The 13,851-nt window shown below is 34.7% G+C and overlaps 1 protein-coding gene across 4 annotated transcripts; it reads left to right on the top strand.

Moving 5' to 3' along the window:
* Positions 1-562: 562 nt before the first annotated feature.
* LOC109111259 (cytosolic purine 5'-nucleotidase) lies at positions 563-13,325 on the top strand. 4 transcript variants are annotated; one of them, XM_042768992.1, is made up of 20 exons: positions 563-656; positions 1,652-1,769; positions 2,785-2,823; positions 3,933-4,006; positions 6,993-7,110; positions 7,200-7,295; positions 7,584-7,675; positions 7,774-7,831; positions 7,915-8,008; positions 8,141-8,194; positions 8,694-8,777; positions 8,914-8,955; positions 9,306-9,413; positions 9,488-9,554; positions 9,656-9,826; positions 10,568-10,619; positions 10,895-10,955; positions 11,057-11,233; positions 11,327-11,536; positions 11,585-13,325. In XM_042768992.1, exons 2-20 carry the CDS (start codon positions 1,669-1,671, stop codon positions 11,603-11,605), a joined length of 1,719 nt encoding a protein of 572 aa, XP_042624926.1. In that variant the 5' UTR covers positions 563-656; positions 1,652-1,668; the 3' UTR covers positions 11,606-13,325. The 4 variants fall into 4 exon arrangements, with proteins under 4 accessions (XP_042624926.1, XP_042624925.1, XP_042624927.1 ...); XM_042768991.1 differs by having other exon boundaries at positions 11,327-11,539; positions 11,576-13,325; XM_042768993.1 differs by lacking the exon at positions 2,785-2,823 and having other exon boundaries at positions 11,327-11,539; positions 11,576-13,325.
* The last annotated feature ends 526 nt before the right edge of the window (positions 13,326-13,851 follow it).

Genomic DNA, 13,851 nt, shown 5'->3' with positions numbered 1-13,851 from the left:
GTTTGGGAAACCGTCTAAGACCAGCAAAAAGCGTATAGGCTGGTTTAAGATGTTTTTGGCCAGTAGGGTTACAAATATATAAAATATTCTTATAATATGCATAGCATTTCCAGTCATTTTTAGAATAATTTTTCATTAACAAACATATTTTTTTTAAATGTAAATTGTCTTCAGTCCCCCACCTGAATTAATTTCTACTAGGGCCTACTAAATAAGGAAGAATGATTTGTTTCATTAGATGAACGTTAGATGAATTTCATTTGAAAAAAAATGCTATTTGTGTATTTTGAGTCCTGATATGAACAGTTCATGAAATATAACAAAAAAATATTACAAAAATTGTATTCATGTCGCTGTCAACAGACATTCAATAAAATACATAGGAAATTAAATTAATATTTTCACTGTAGTTGTTCTGTGTGGTTTTTAGATTCATGACTCGTTTCAGATTAGATTATGCAATCTATTATATGACATTACTTCCACAAACTTTATCAACTATGAAGCATTCATATTAACTGTATTTAAATGAGTTTTTAATGTTGATTTGATTCTCGTTTTAGTTTCTGGATGGACATCTAGTGGCTGGATGATCTGCGCATGCGCAGTGTGCAGATAGTGCAGAACTGCAGTTGTTGGTCACAGGAGGAGGAAAGGTAAGTAGCCGATTGACACCGAGCAGAGATATAAAGCGTATCAAGGAGCAGTTATATCGTTAAATTGTTGCAGAATAACTGTGTATATGAGCGCTATAGCGACAATCGTTAAGGCAGTTTCCTCCATTTTATGCATTAGTTTCCGGTTGATCAAAACTAAAGGAATGTTAGTTAGCTGGTGTGCTAACTTTACCATAACGGAACTGCATAAACAAGAGGAAAGATATGCTCGCATGCATGCCTTACTGCCTTGATATTAGTAATACATATTTACAGTTATTCTAAGGCATAATGCGGAAACTTGCTATCGTCTTTATATAAATAAAATAGCAGGTGCTTTGAATTCAAAGCTCCATTAGTCTTAACAATATAAATGCATAAGACGGCGTGTATATATTATATGCATTTTCTTGTATATACAACGTCAGGCAAAGATGTAAATAATATGCATAATGTTTATGTTTGTACGTTTTTATATCACTTTTGAAAAAAAAACAAAAAAAAAAACCTATTAGAGAATAAAAAACAAAAACAAAAAAAAACCTTTTAATTGGGAAAAATATTTGAGTGAGTTTCTTAAGGGGTATCTAAAGAGATGTATCATAAACCTGGTACTTTGTAATTGGTTTAAACATTGTTTCAGGCAGCTTTCTGTAGTTGTGTGTTCTTCCTGTTCATGGCTGTTTATCTGTGATACAGGAAATACTGTTACACTGACATAAGAATGATTATTATAAGTGTAGCATTAGAATAGATGTGACGAACATACATTTTGAGATTCTGTTTAAAATATTTTGAATGTGTCTGGTCCTTTGTTTTTAAGGGCTACAGGGCTGTTGTGCAACAATTAAATGTGGTGGAAATTTAATCTCTGAGATACTAAACCAGTGCTGTGTATATATTTAAATACACTGTGTTCTGCCATCTGCCTGTGCTGCAAAAAAAAAAAAAAAAAAACCAAAAACTTATTTTTACGTTTTTGCTTTCTTTCTCAGACTTGTACCGGTTAAAGATGACAACCTCTTGGAGTGATCGGCTTCAGAATTATGCAGACCTTCCTGCTAACATGGACGGTTCATCCGTGAAGAAGTTCAGAAGAGAGGTGCATCAGAGGTACTTATACATTTCACTAATGCTTTCACCTTTGAAGGCCATTGCCATTAATTTGGTTAAATCAAACTGTGTATTCTCTTGGTAACTTGAAAACAAATTCATTTTCAAATAACATAAATTTTAACAAAACAAAACAAGTAAATGCAGACTTGGTATACATATTTCTAGTAGCAACAGTTGGAGAAAATTACTTTAAATGACCTGGTCTCTACTCCAGTTAAGATTATGATCAATAATGAAGAATATTCTCATTGAGAGATTTACATTTTATGTGCACAGTGCTTTTGAGGACATAGAAAAAATAACTTTAAGACTCCAAAAGGAATTGTAGACTTGTAATTATCTTTTTTTATTTGAAATTAAATATGGCGTGTAACGTTTATTTTTGCCATGCAATCATGCTGTTCTGTGGATGCACCTGTTTATACGTCTGTTTGTCTGTCAAAATCGGTCAACTTCATTGCCGAAAGAATGTCAGCTTGCATGTGATTTAACTAAATGTTGTGTATTGTAAGCTTTTGCTCAATCAAAAGAATTCATTGTTTTCTCACTGTGCCCAGCTTTTGAATATTTTCAATTATTAAATAAAAAATTACCTTTTAAATGATCATTGTAACAATGTATCTGCACATTATGATACTCATATCCAATGTTTAATACGCTATATTTACTTATGCCTTTTGGCAGGTTAATTTGGCCTGTCAACATAATACTTGCAAGTTCCTAAAATGCTTTGTTTGTCATGGCAAACAGTCATTTCATAAGAGCAATCCTTGTTTATATGCAAACTATGCTATAAAATTGTTGACTTATCATAGTTTTCTGCATAAAAACCATCATGGCAGTCACAAAGTGCAATATTAAAAAAAAAAAAAAAAAAAAATCAAAAAGTAAATCCAATGGTAAGAAGTCCTGAAATGTCCTGAAAAGTTTACTAGACACAGTTCTTCATGTAGTGGCATTAGCTGATGTGTACTGATATAATATATAGTCCATGTATTCCTTTATTACAAAGCTTACCACAGGAACTGGCCCACTGTCATCCTTCTATGAGGTATGCCAAAGTTTTGTTGTTGACCTGCAGTGCTGACTGATCATCTGTTTTGTAATTGATGGTTTTTTCTCCAATGTGCTCATCACAGCACGGCACTAAAAATACAAGATGAACAAAACCATCAATGCTTTTGCACTGGGCTGTGACTGTATGTAGGTGTCCATAGGAAAACCTGTGATGGGATTTGAATCTGTGAGATCATTTCTTCATTATCCCTTCCCCTAGCTATATCTCCTTCCTTCATGCTCTTAATGCATCATTTAACAGCTCATTTTTAATGTTTCACTGCAAATGTATAGATGGATAAAGATGGACCAGCATCAGGTGAATTACAAGAAAAATAATTGTTTTTAACATCATTTAGAAAATAACTGACCATAGCACAAGTTTAAATAATGTGAAATTAAATAACATATATATAAATTGAACTTAAAAATAGTAACTCTAATATAGCAAGGTTTTTACTTTTTATCCCTTAACTGACAATTAAAAGTCTTAAAGGTGTCCAAATGCAAGTATTTGTATTTAAGCGTGTATTTTGGTTAATAATAATTGTGATCAATCATAACCTTTCATGTAGTGCTGTTATTTTTCATGTATCAGTTAATTCATAGAGATGAGTGGTGTTATTGTCGTCAGAAAATTGTTTTTCAGGTTTGTAAAACAGAGGTGTTAAGCAGACTATGTTTATTTTGTGGTGTATTTTTTTTTTTTTTTAGATTGTATTTTATTTGACAATTTTATATTTGGTGTGTCTTGAAACAGTGTCAGTCATTACCACCTGAAAATTTTGATTTTACTGGAAATCAAGGAATTTTACTGTGCCATTTGCTCCACCTCATACTTTGCTGCTGTTGGCCAAAATAGTAATAGATATCATTTAACCAAATGTATTAATTCTGATTTATTGCTTTCACAGGTCACAATACGTCAATGTAACTCATTATCTATACTAACATAAACTCTCATAGAGCTGAATAGCTCACAGGTTGTGCTGAAAGCAATGGAATAATACAGTCTGCTAAATTTAATACAGTTTTCAACTGAGAAAATATTAAATATCAATGACATTTGTCTTAAATTGACTTAAATTGTTTTTATCTCTGCAGAGTTTTTGTCAACAGAAGTTTGGCGATGGAGAAGATAAAATGCTTTGGCTTTGATATGGACTACACTCTAGCAGGTAAGATGAAGTACTTCTCTCTCTATGAGCTGCCTCTGAAACAGATGAGGCCTGCATGGTGCCTTGTTTTGCAGTCATTTATGAACTAAGTTCAAAAGAATTGTAAAGCATTGCGAAATGCATGGTTCTGTAAGGTTATCCTTGGTCTCATGTATTTGGTGGTGTCATGGCTCTGTAAATAGCACCCCTGTCTTCAGCTGGCTCATGTCAGGCACATGATTTTCTTGTGCTTAAAACAAGCTCTTAACAAGATGAATGGGCGCATTGACATCCATGAAATAAAATGTGGTCCTTTTGATTTGCCATCTTCCTGTTTATGGATCTGTGATGATAAACGAGTGCTAATGTTCACAAGAAAAGGTTCTATTGCCAGCACACAGCCTAATATTAACACCAAATATGAGCTGCTTAGACTGCTAGATCAATGTGCATATGCTGTGCAACTCCCTTCTAATTGTAGAGCAGTGAATTTGCTTACCGTGGCAAATATTTCAGCAGAGAAAAGTGAAGAGTGCACAACAGTTTTGACTGCATTTAGTTAATCTTTTATGCTAATAAGACCATGTTGATCAGTATCCAAGTGAAATCTTTGGCTAAACGTGGTGTCCCTGTTATTTAGTGACATGGCGACAGGTCAGACAGTTTGGGATATTTGTAAAGCTTGATCATGAGGTCAACTCAGTTTCAGCAATGTTGACATTTCCTTCCTCTTTTTCAAGCAGAGATCTGTCTTATCTTTGTGTGGAAATGTTAATTCAGCTGATCTGGCTAATTTTGTTTTGAGGTCCAAAGGGGTTTCTTGCAACACAATAATACAGTGTCTTGTGCCTGAAAAAGGTCTGTTCACTGGTTCAGCTCTGGTTTATTAGGCTCCTTGAGGGGGTTCATTTGAGGGATCATTCAATAGAATATATAAGATTAAAATGGGGGAAAGAGGTTGGCATTTCCTTGTGACCTGATCAATGGAATAAAATATGTACTAGGGCTGCACGATGTGTCGTTTAAGCATCGATGTCGCGATGTACGAATCCACGATAGTCACATCGCAGGATGTGCGATGTAGGCTGTCGTAGTTGATCCGTTATTCATTAACTGTACGGGCCAGCTGCTCCCCGGCCCTTGACGAATGTGATTCGCGGATTAATTGCACAGTTTAACCATCATAGAGTGAAAGTTTATCATTTGCATGTGTTTTTAAGTCCTGTCAGTTTAACAGGGCGCATATAAGAACGAGCAGAGAGCGAGAGAGCCCCGGCCGCGCGCGCGTGCTCACCTTCATCGTCTTCAAACAACACGAGCGCTGTCTTGCTCTCTCTCCCTCGCGCATATTAATCAAAATCAATTAACACGATGGTGTCGAACAAAAAAAAAACTATCCAGTGATGAAATGTTTTCTGTGTTGTCAAATCTTGTGCAATATCCTAAACTGCCGAGATAATTACACAACGCATGCCGTACACGTCTGATTCGCGAACTAATGATTCCTTTGAACCGATTCAATTTAATGAATGGTTTAAGTAACTGACCTGTCCAACACTGAACTCACGAGACGTCTGAATTGGTGTATAAAAAAAATCTGTAACACTTTACAATAATGTTCTATTTATTAAACTATTTAACTACATTATTTAACATTTACTATTACTAAACTGCACTTCTACAACATTGTTAATTTCAACGTTATACTGCTGTTATAATTATAATTTCAACTATAGGCTTCATTGTTGAAATCAAAAGTTGTACAGTATTTGTTAACATAGTTAATGCACTGTGAAGTAACATTACCAAACAATGAACAGCCTGTGTTTTTATACACTAAGATAAACAAAGATTAATAAATATAGTAACAAAAGTATTGCTAATGGTAAGTTCATGTTAGTTAATATGTTAACAATTCAAACCATATCCTAAAGTTACAAACAAATAATTTACTCTAATTTAAATAATACTGTTTAAATCATTTAAAATGAGAATGTAAGTGTGCTCACACCCATTTTTGTTTGTAAGAAAAAATTAGATTAGATTTCATATCGCAATATATATCGCAGAAAAATAAAATATCGCAATGTCATTTTTTCCCAATATCGTGCAGCCCTAATATGTACTATCCCATATACCTCAACAAGCTCAAAAATTTGGTGTTAGTTTTGATGGAAAAATCTGGCTCGCTTTTTTATCACACCAAGAATTAAGGAATCAGAAACAAGAACCTCTCACCCATGCTGGAGGAACTGTGGGGTAGAAAAAGCCTATCGGCTTTTGGCAATGTCCAAAGTTGAATAGTTTTTGAGGGGTTGTATGGTCTACTATTAATAGTATTTTCACTCTACATACACCAAAATCATTATGTTTTATATTTGGGAGATATTCCAGATGAAGTTGGAAAAGATGACAAATATTTATTCTAAATTTTACATGCAACAAGTAAAAAAAAGTGATACCCACCTACAAGAGAAGTTTGTTTCTAAAGAGTAACAGAGGTTAAAGAAATGAAAAGACTCACATATAGTCTATACTTCGGCTGCAGATGTAAATCTTTGAAAACAAATGGAGGAAATGGTTAACAAGTTCCTTTGTGGTTTAAACAATTGCATTTGTAAGTACATGTAAATGTTTACTGATATAATGTACTGGCACATGTAAATGTTTACTGATATAATGTACTGGCAAAATGACTTAAGGTTTATACTGTATGAAATGTATGGCAACCTTAGTTATACCTTTTTTTTCTTTCTCTTTCTTTTTCTGTAATTTAAGGTGTTCAAAAAAACAACAACAAGCAAAACAGTATTATATGAAAAATATTATATAAAAAATATGATATGAGTATGATGTATAATAAAGATAATTCTTTCAAAAACGTAAAAAAAAATCTTACAGAGCCTAAATTTTTGAACGGTAGTGTATATGATAACATCACCATGTTTTCACCACATTCATGCATTATATCAGATAACCTTGACTCTGTTTACTTCTCTGTTAATAGTGTATAAGTCTCCAGAGTATGAATCTCTTGGCTTTGATCTGACTGTGGAAAGACTGGTTTCCATTGGTTACCCACAAGAGCTGCTAAACTTTGTCTATGACCCTGCTTTTCCCACAAGGTGATTTGAAAGAAAAATTTCTAACATGCTGTTTCTAACTGTATTTTTACTACATATTTTAATTCACACAAGTTTTGAACATCTTTCAGAGGCTTGGTGTTTGATACGATGTATGGAAACCTGCTGAAAGTAGATGCGTATGGAAACATCCTTGTGTGCGCTCATGGTTTTAACTTCCTGCGTGGGTGAGTCTACACTCATAATTTAAGAGCAACTGATGCCCTGACTGGTGCTCACTTTGTTTGTGTGTTTATTCCCTCTACCTTAAAAGCTTCATCTGTAGGATTTTTTTTTTACCCTAGTAAAGCAAAAAATTTATTTAAAAAAACTATTTGGAAGAACATGCACTGGTGAATCATTAACAATAAGTCAAGAATGGTGCATTAAGTCACTTTTGATTTTATTCTAGATGTTACGGGGTTAGTCACACCTCCAAGCAAATGTCATAATATTTTTTTAATTGTATTTTTTAGTCCAGAGATAAGAGAGCTGTACCCAAACAAGTTCATTCAGCGTGGAGATACAGAGCGATTCTACATCCTCAACACACTTTTCAACCTCCCAGGTTAAAATCTTCTATCAGCTAATATCAAAAACCAAAAGAATATATAGAATCTATAGTCCATGTTTAAGTTAACACAGTTTGTTTTTGCACTTTATTAGAGACTTACCTCTTTGCCTGCCTGGTTGACTTCTTCACTAGTTGCTCCAGATATACAAGGTTTGTTTTTGTGCCCTCATTTTAATGCTTCTGTAGCTACTCCATTGGCGATTTATATGACCTTTTAATTTTTGCCTCCGCAGTTGTGAAACGGGCTTTAAAGATGGAGATCTTTTCATGTCCTTCAAGAGCATGTTTCAGGATGTCAGAGATGCTGTGGATTGGGTCCATTTCAAGGTAAATGCTATTTTAAGTGCCAAAATATAGTGTTTTATATTTTTTATTTTGAAAGAAACACCCTTTTTGGACTTAGTATGCATTTCATACTATGGATAACTACTTTTCAGGGTTTCTCTTCTACTGTTTCAGGGCTCACTAAAAGAGAAAACGGTTGAAAATATGGAGAAATATGTGGTGAAGGATGTAAGTAAACCAGATTATTGAACAGCTTCTTGCTGACCAGCGTTTTGGTTACCTTATTTCACTTAGTGTGTTTATTCATAATGAATTTTAATAGTGCTGTCAAACGATTAATCGCATCCAAAATAAAAGGTTTTGTTTATATAATATATGAGTTTGTGCTGTGTATATGTATTATGTATATATAAATACAAACACATGCACGCATATATTTAAGAAAAATATAATGTTTATATATTAAATATATTTATACATAATATAATGATATAAATATATAAATGTGTATATACATGTAAATATTTTCGAAATATTTACTGAATGTGTGTGTTTATTTATATATGCATAATAAATAAACACAGTACACATACATATATTATGTCAACAAAAACTTTTATTTTGGATGTGATTAATCGATTATGCGATTAATCGTTTGACAGCACTAAATTTTACAGACATAATTCGTTTTTTGTGTATTTCCATAACTTTTGTCATCTTCTTCTAGGCCAAATTACCGTTGCTTCTAAGCCGAATGAATGAAGTTGACAAAGTGTTCCTTGTTACCAACAGCGACTACAAGTACACAGATGTGAGTTATTCTAGATGAAACGGCACAGACCAAGTCCTTGACCATCTATCATTCACTAATTAAGGTCTAACAAAATCTGTTGAATTTTCATTAGAAACAAATGTAAAATGTAATTTCCTTTCTTTTTCTTTTTCAGAAAATCATGACATATTTGTTTGATTTTCCTCATGGTCCAAAAGTAAGTGATCTTCCCTGTTGTTGTTCACTAGCATACCAGTGGCACTTAGTTGTTTTTATTTGTCTCAGATCTTCAATGAAAATGTCTAATGACAAAAGATAGGACACATAATTTGTGTAGAAAACATGAACCAGCGAGCTGCACTGTGTAAAAGAACACCCTGAGGATTTACTTGCCAGTTATGATGTGTCTGTAATATAACAGTTTTCATTAAAAAGTGTTCTTACAACAAAGGGGATATGAACAGAAAGACAGGGAGTATCAGGGGCCATATAAGAACTCATTTTATTGCAGTTTTATCGCGTACACAAAGACAGTGACAGACTGAATCTATTATTTCTTTATTACAGGCTGGTACGCCTCATCGGCCCTGGCAGTCCTACTTTGACCTTATTGTGGTGGATGCCAGGAAGCCAGTGTTCTTCGGGGAGGGCACAGTCCTGAGACAGGTGGACACGGTAAGATCCGCTAGACTCACATGAGTAGCTTCCTTTGACAAACCCATTGATTCAGCAATATTTCTGTTCTGTAGACTACTGGGAAACTGAAGATCGGAACATATACAGGTCCCTTGCAGCATGGCATAGTGTATTCTGGTGGTAAGATAAAAATGGATGTCATTCTTTATATTTTATTGATTGTATTTTTTTTTTAAATTCTAGTCTAAAATGCCTGATTTAACATGCTTTATTGTTCCCAGGTTCTTCAGACATAGTTTGTGACCTGCTAGGAGCAAAAGGAAAGGACATCTTGTACATCGGTGACCACATCTTTGGAGACATCCTGAAGTCTAAGAAGCGTCAGGGCTGGAGAACGTTCCTGGTGATTCCTGAGCTGGCTCAGGAGCTGCACGTCTGGACCGACAAGAGCAGTGAGTCTGTGACAGGGTTATTATAGTTAACTAAAACCATAAAAACATGTTCATTTCTTGAAATAAAATAAACGTTTACTGAAATAAATAATAATAAATAAATAAAATGTTTCAGTTTGAATTCAGCTAGTTGCCAAAATTGCATTTCTCATTTTCATTTAGTTTAACTAAAACTGAAATAACAATGAATAAAAACTATATAGACACACATATACATATGTGTAATATATATATATATATATATATAGACAATATATATATAAAGACAAAAACAATATTACAAAAACTTTAAGGAATAGTTCACCCAAAAATTTAAATTTGTTGAAAATGTACACACCCTCAGTCCTTCCAAGATGTAGTTTGTTTCTTCATTGGAAAAGATTTGGATAAATTTAGCATTACATTACGTTCTCATCAATGGATCCTCTGCAGTGAATGGGTGCCGTCAGAATGAAAGGTCAAACAGCTAATAAAAACATCACAGTAATTCACAGGAATCCATCTAATTATTCTACATCTGGGCCTGAGGGTGAGTAAATCGTCAGCAAATTTTACTTTTTGGGTGAACTATTCCTTTAACTAAATTTAAAATGAAAACAGAAAAAAAATGAATTCAGTATATATTAGAAAAAAAATCTTACTAATACTTAAATAGCAGTGGTCTGTGCAGCCTGCAGACACACATTAAGTTCACTTTTATGGGCATGATGAGGACAGTTCACTGTGTTCTCTTTTTTGCAGTGCTGTTTGAGGAACTACAGAGCCTGGACATTTTCCTGGCAGAGCTCTATAAGTAGGTATCATCCAGGAACTCTTGCTCAGATGTTTGCATTGCCACCATCCAGTGCTTGTGCGTGCTCTCGGCCATGCACTCGCTCACCCGGAGAAGGACACATCGCTCCCTCCCTGCTGTCTGCAGCCAATTTGACGTGCAGATAAAGGGCCGCACATTCCTTTTTATTTTAAGACTGATGGTTCACTTCTTCTATTACTTTAACTCGTTCAACACTGTTCTTATCCCACATCTCTCTATTTCTCATTTTCTCCATCCTTTCTTTCTTTCCACAGGCATTTGGACAGCAGCAGCAATGAGAGACCTGATATCAGCACTCTTCAGAGGAGGATTAAGGTATATTTCTTGATAAATAGGAAAGTAGTGTACTGTAAATCTTGTCAGTGATGCCATGTTAATTCAAACTCAGTTTCGTACTGTATTTCTGATTTTCTCAGAAAGTTACTCATGACATGGACATGTGCTATGGAATGATGGGAAGTCTGTTCCGCAGCGGTTCTCGTCAGACTCTCTTTGCCTCTCAAGTGATGCGTTATGCTGACCTATACGCTGCGTCCTTCATCAATCTCCTGTACTACCCTTTCAGCTACCTGTTCAGAGCCGCCCACGTCCTGGTAAACTCAACAAACGCACTGTTTACAGTTGATACACTGGTCATAAAAGTCAGGGTACTTTAGTAACCTGTTTTGTCTGTGGTTTACATTTAGATGCCTCACGAGTCCACCGTAGAGCACACTCACGTGGACATCAATGACAAAGAGTCGCCCATGGCCACACGCAACCGCCGCTCTATCGACTTCAGAGACCATGAGTGCAAGAGACACCAGCTGACCCGCTCCATAAGCGAGATCAATCCTCCACACCTCTTCCCCCTGACGCCACAGGAGATCACGCACTGCCACGATGAGGATGACGATGAGGAGGAGGAGGAGGAGGAGGAGGAGGAGGAAGACGAGGAGGAGGAGGAGGAGGAGGAGGAAGAATAAGCCTGTGGCATTGCCGTTAACTGGAATTGGGTTTTTACAGATGTGTCTGCGGTTTAAATAAGTATAATCATTGCATTCACACTCAGCCATATATTTTCTAGAGATATAAAAGAGGATGTTTATTTCTTTCAAAGCATATTACTTATTTTAGAGTTTAAGGTCTGATGAGAGTATGAAGCTAGAGCTAGGTTTTGATAGTTCAAGCTTCTTATTTTTTAATGAGGCTTACAGATGGCATCACTTTAAAACATGGAAATGTTAACAGGAGGGAGAAAAGATGCCTGTTTAAACTGAATTACAGAATCAGTTACAATGATATTTGCATGACATTGAGGAACCAAATAACAGTTACTAGGTACGTCATTGACTTAAGCTTGAGGAAAATGCATGAACACTTATTTTGTGGCTCCATGAAGTATTAACTTGCCTTCAGAATTTGGATAAGAGCCATGTATAGCATGCTGGGAAATGTCACACCAACAATGCAGCTTGCTCGGTATCTGTCTGACTGCCTGTTAAGTGCTTTAACATCGCCGCCATCTTTTCAAAACTGGACGTATGCAAATTAGTGTCATATAATTGGGTGAAAAATGGAACATGCCATTTTATGCAGAGGTCAGATACAGGGTTTCAGGTTACTAGATACTGAAATGTAGTAACGGTTTGGGAGATGACGTCAACTCTGAAATCTCCCCGTATGCCTTATGCACTCGCCATGATCACTGTGTTAATATTAGACCATGATTCTAGAACTTAGATTCATTATTTACTATTTTTATATCCACTGATATAAAAGTTAATTCAACCAGAGATATTGAAAACAAATCATTTAGCTTGAAGTTACTTTGTTTGATATTAGCGTGACAGTGGACCAAAGGGAAGCTTGTCTATGCATCACGCTCTGTCATAATGAACATTTGTATATTCGTACAGAAACAGTGAAGATCCTGAAACTGTGTATTTGATTGACATGGTACTCTGTTTAGAATTAGAAGTGGTTTTGTCTTTTTTATTGTTTTAAATCAAAAAGGGAATTCATGACGGGTCCATGTTGCTTTGGAACGCCATACCATGTGCACTCATATATACTGTATTGGTTTATTTTGAACAGTGTTGTTGATTTTACATCAGAGGTTAACCAAAGTCATCTTGCCAGTGTAATATGTGAAGGGACGCTTTCATAACCAAAGACTGTTATTAGTGTCCTTCATTTAAATTCACAGATGCTGTTGAAGAGTATTGATTTTGTGACTGTATTGTGTGATAGTGATATATTTGAGTTTGTGTTAACCTAATCAAACACCCATCTATGTTTATTTTTAGGTTTTTTCATTCAGGTTAAATATGCTGTATCTTGAAGTGCTTGAAGCGATTCATCTGTACTTTTTTATTGTTTGAAATCTCTGGATTTGTTAGATTTTTGAGCACAAGGCATGTGAATCCATTTTTAAAATTGCTTCCTTTTACTATTGTTTCATCAACATGTTTTGCGGGATTTATTTAGTTTGTATTAAGTTTAAGTTGTGCTTTACTGTAAAATGAACTGTTATGACAGACAATGTGGGAGGATTAAATCTTGCTGTAGTTTTAATGTAGAAATAAATCAGAATGCTTTCAAGTCAGAAATATTTTCATTTTTGTTTTCCATTGATTACTACACAGGATTGGTTTTCAGTGCTTGGCTTGTTGTGTATGAATAAAATAAAGTTCTTGTCATGCAGCACCCCCTTGTGGTCATTCAACGATAACTGTCTTTGCATCTTCAAAAACCATCATAGAAAAGTTGTCCTCACTTGCCCTTGTATTATGTTTAAAACCTGGGAACTTTGTTTTTAATACTTAAAGCACATTAAAAATAAATAAACTCCCAGCAAACTGAACATGCATGAAATTATAACAATTTACACCTGTGATGCAGCATAAGATTCTTCTGATAAATGCATCTGCCAAATGCTTATGTATCTAAATACCCTAAAAAAATTTATGCACATTTCACAATATACCACTGTCACACTTTGTGGGGATTTTCATTACCCTACATGAGAAAAAGAAAAAATGCAGGCAACCATAAAATTGTCAAACAGTTTTATTATAGCAAATTCCCTCTGCATTATATTATATATATATATATATATATATATATATATATATATATATATATATATATATATATATAATATGTATATTTAAATCTGATATAGCATTGTCTGGTTTGTAGTATGTAAGCATACAATAGTACTCTCTGA

Source organism: Cyprinus carpio, chromosome A13 (genome assembly GCF_018340385.1).
Source record: "Cyprinus carpio isolate SPL01 chromosome A13, ASM1834038v1, whole genome shotgun sequence".
NCBI lineage: Eukaryota > Metazoa > Chordata > Actinopteri > Cypriniformes > Cyprinidae > Cyprinus > Cyprinus carpio.
The sequence above is the reverse complement of the archived record's forward strand: the minus strand, read 5'-3'. Positions and strand labels throughout refer to the sequence as shown.

Bases quoted from the DNA above. Each gene is read 5' to 3' on its own strand.
- LOC109111259 (XM_042768991.1), top strand. From the start codon at position 1,669: ATGACAACCTCTTGGAGTGATCGGCTTCAGAATTATGCAGACCTTCCT. The intron at 2,824-3,932 runs GTATGCCAAAGT...TTATCTCTGCAG, and splicing joins CACTGTCATCCTTCTATGAG to AGTTTTTGTCAACAGAAGTT. The intron at 9,827-10,567 runs GTGAGTCTGTGA...TCTTTTTTGCAG, and splicing joins CGTCTGGACCGACAAGAGCA to TGCTGTTTGAGGAACTACAG.